Source organism: Malurus melanocephalus, unplaced genomic scaffold, assembly GCF_030028575.1.
Source record: "Malurus melanocephalus ecotype Western Australia unplaced genomic scaffold, MMel_1.1 scaffold_318, whole genome shotgun sequence".
Lineage (NCBI taxonomy): Eukaryota > Metazoa > Chordata > Aves > Passeriformes > Maluridae > Malurus > Malurus melanocephalus.
This window is the reverse complement of record NW_026623550.1, coordinates 512,763-515,733: the sequence shown is the minus strand read 5'-3', so window position 1 is coordinate 515,733 and position 2,971 is coordinate 512,763. Positions and strand designations below refer to the sequence as shown.

Below are 2,971 nucleotides of genomic sequence, written 5' to 3'. Positions count from 1 at the left end.
GGGTCGTAGAGCTTGCTGCTCTCGCACAGAGTCTGGAAATTCACGGGCAGCGGTGCTGTCTGCATGTGCATGAGCTGGTAGAAGGAGATGGTGGCCTAAAAGTGACATGGAGAGGGACAGATGTGAGCCTGGTGGGCTGGCATGTGAGGAGGGGAATCAGGAGAATGGAGCGGCGCTTTTCTGAGCACCCAAGAGCTCTCTGCAACATGGACAGCTCTAAAACCTTCAGAGGACACCCCAACCCCAGCCCCACTCACCGTTTTGATGACCTGGTCGCTCTGTTTGATCACCTCGTGGATCTGCCGCAGCGCGTTCACCTTGGTGTCCTCCAGCTCCTGCTTCTGCGTGTTGGCATCGGCCACGCAGGTGCGATAGGTGGCCATGGCCTCTTCTGCCTGGGARGTGGGAAAGCAAGATTTGTTAACAGCTGAGAGATGGGAAAAACAAGGAAAACAGCCCCTTGGGCTGTGTTTCTCCTGGAGGGTTGGGGGGAACTCCAGAGCTGTCACCCCCTCACCTTATTCTTGGCTTCCTCTTCCAGCCGCCTCTTCTTGTCCAGGGTTTTGGCGGTGGCGCTGCTGGCTGTGCTTTGCTGCTCCTCCTCTGCCTTGGCTGCCATGTACTTGGCCTTGTCGTGCTCCTCGCTGCGCTGCATGTACGTCTGCTTGGCCTTGCGTAGGTTTACCTCTGCCTCTTGCTGCCGGGGAGAGCCGGGGTGAGGATGGAGAGCAGCGAGGAGGTCACCAGCTCTGCCAGGGTTACCAGCTCTGCCAGGGTCACCAGCTCTGCTGGGTCACCAGCTCTGCCAGGGTCACCAGCTCTGCCAGGGTCACCAGCTCTGCCAGGGTCACCAGCTCTGCTGGAGTCACCAGCTCTGCCAGGGTCACCAGCTCTGCCAGGGTCACCAGCTCTGCTGGAGTCACCAGCTCTGCTGGGTCACCAACTCTGCCAGGGTCACCAACTCTGCCAGGGCCACCAGCTCTGCTGGAGTCACCAGCTCTGCCAGGGTCACCAGCTCTGCCAGGGTCACCAGCTCTGCTGGAGTCACCAGCTCTGCTGGAGTCACCAGCATGGCAAAAGCTACTGGAGAGGGGCAGGATGTCCATTTTCCAGCCCCTTCCAAGAGCAGGAAGTGTCATGAGCTGGGACTGGGGACACAACCCCATCTGGGGTGAGGATGGAGCCCAGCGAGGACATCACCAGCTCTGCCAGGTCCCCCAACATGGCAGAGGCCACTGGACACTGGAGAGGGACAGGATGTCCACCCTCCCAGAGCAGGAAGTGTCACAGGCTGGCACTGGGGACACAACCCCATCTTGGGTGAGGATGGAGCCCAGCGAGGGTGTCACCAGCTCTGCCAGGTCCCCCAGCATGGCAGAGGCCACTGGACAGGGACAGGATGTCCATTTTCCAGCCCCTCCCAGAGCAGGAAATGTCACAGGCTGGCACTGGGGACACAACCCCAGTCCCTCACCAGTTTCCTCTGYGCCCGGTGCCACTGCTCCTTGATCTCCTTCCTGCGCTTCTCGTGCTCCAGYCGTCTCATTGTCAGGGGCTGTGTGGGGACAGAGGGAGGAACAGCCCTGTGATGCCCTGAGCTGAGCACTCCTGCAAGCAGAAGTGCCCTGCAGTGGTCACTGTCACCCTCAGGATGGTCACAGGCACCAATTTGATGAAAATTCACAGCCTGGGAAGGGCTGGATGAGCGTTCCCTGTGGACTGAGCTCAGGAAGAGCCACCTGTGCAATGCCAGCCCCAGGAAGGACCCGCTGTCCCCTCACCTGGAGGAAGGTTTGGTGCTGCAGGGTGTTGGCTGCCTGCAGAACCGATGTGCCGTGCTCCATGTCCTGCTCCAGGGCCAGCAGGTAGATGGACAGGAAAGGCATGTTGGTCTGGGAAATGTTGAAATGGGAATGGAAATGGAAAAACACATCTCCCTGAGCCCCAGAGCCCAGTGTGAGCCCAGGGAGGAAGAGCCAAGGGCAAGGTGAGGCTGAGGTAAAAACCCCATCCTGGTTTCACCAGGCAGAGCACTGGAGAGCTGCCCCCACGTTATCCTAAACTGGGGWGGATGGAATGTGCTCTCCAGGGCTCCTGGCTCCCAGTCCAGCCTGCCACAGGGGGTTTTAGGGACTTGGGGACTCACCTCCTGGCTGATGATTTGCTTGCAGCTGTTTGCCATCTTCTGGAGCCCTTTGCCRAACTCCATCTCTGGAAGGAAAAGGTTGGGAGGGAAAAGACACATGAGACGCTGGGATTTCCCTGCTGGAACCCAAAAAAAATTGAAAAATAAATCAGAAACCCAAGCAGTGAAGTTTTCACTGCCCTGGCAGTGTCGGCCTCCCCCAGGAGTGACCACAACCTGTCCTGGGGCTCAGGAGGAACCCACCCACYGTCCCCAGGCTCACCCAGCGTGGTCCTTTTCTCCAGGTACCCAATCAGGTCCTTCATATACTTGGAGACAGTTTTGGTGTACTGGAGGGCAGCATCCACGCCCCCCTCGCAGCGCTGCAGCATCACGTCCACTTCCTTGGCTGGAGGACAGGCTGAGATGGGGTGGACAGTCCGTGAGCTCCCAGTGCAAACCCCTCTGGCTCCGTGCTAGCCTGGGGCCACCAACTCTGCTGCCTTTTCCCCATCTCTGTGCCAGCCTGGGGCCACCAACTCTGCTGCCTTTTTCCCATATCTGTGCCAGCCTGGGGCCACCAACTCTGCTGCCTTTTCCCACCTGAGGAACCATGTGCGGCCCAGGAGGGCAGAGATGATGGGGAAGGCACCGATTCCTGCCCAGACCCCAAATCCTGTACCCCAAATCCCGCTCACCTGCGTCGTAGCTGTCCGTGCCCGAAGGATCACCATCTCCTCCAGGCCCAGGGATCCCCCCGTAGAGGCTCTCCATAGACTTTGGGAATTGGGAAAGGAAAGGGAGTGGTCAGCCAAGAGGATGGGGAGCAGCTGCAGGGGCTGGTGG

General features: G+C 59.4%; 1 protein-coding gene across 1 annotated transcript in view; it reads right to left on the bottom strand.

The window, feature by feature from the left end:
• The window catches only part of ARHGAP45 (Rho GTPase activating protein 45), an 18,215-nt gene that overhangs the window by 9,267 nt on the left and 5,977 nt on the right, over positions 1–2,971 (bottom strand). The window contains exons 6-13 of the mRNA XM_057377508.1: positions 2,824–2,902; positions 2,409–2,546; positions 2,147–2,211; positions 1,782–1,892; positions 1,475–1,555; positions 518–697; positions 258–395; positions 1–95 (exon numbers count right to left, since the gene is read on the bottom strand). The exon at positions 1–95 is cut by the window's left edge and continues 5 nt beyond it. Coding sequence (XP_057233491.1) covers positions 1–95; positions 258–395; positions 518–697; positions 1,475–1,555; positions 1,782–1,892; positions 2,147–2,211; positions 2,409–2,546; positions 2,824–2,902 — 887 coding nt within the window. The remainder of the gene's footprint in view (positions 96–257; positions 396–517; positions 698–1,474; positions 1,556–1,781; positions 1,893–2,146; positions 2,212–2,408; positions 2,547–2,823; positions 2,903–2,971) is intronic.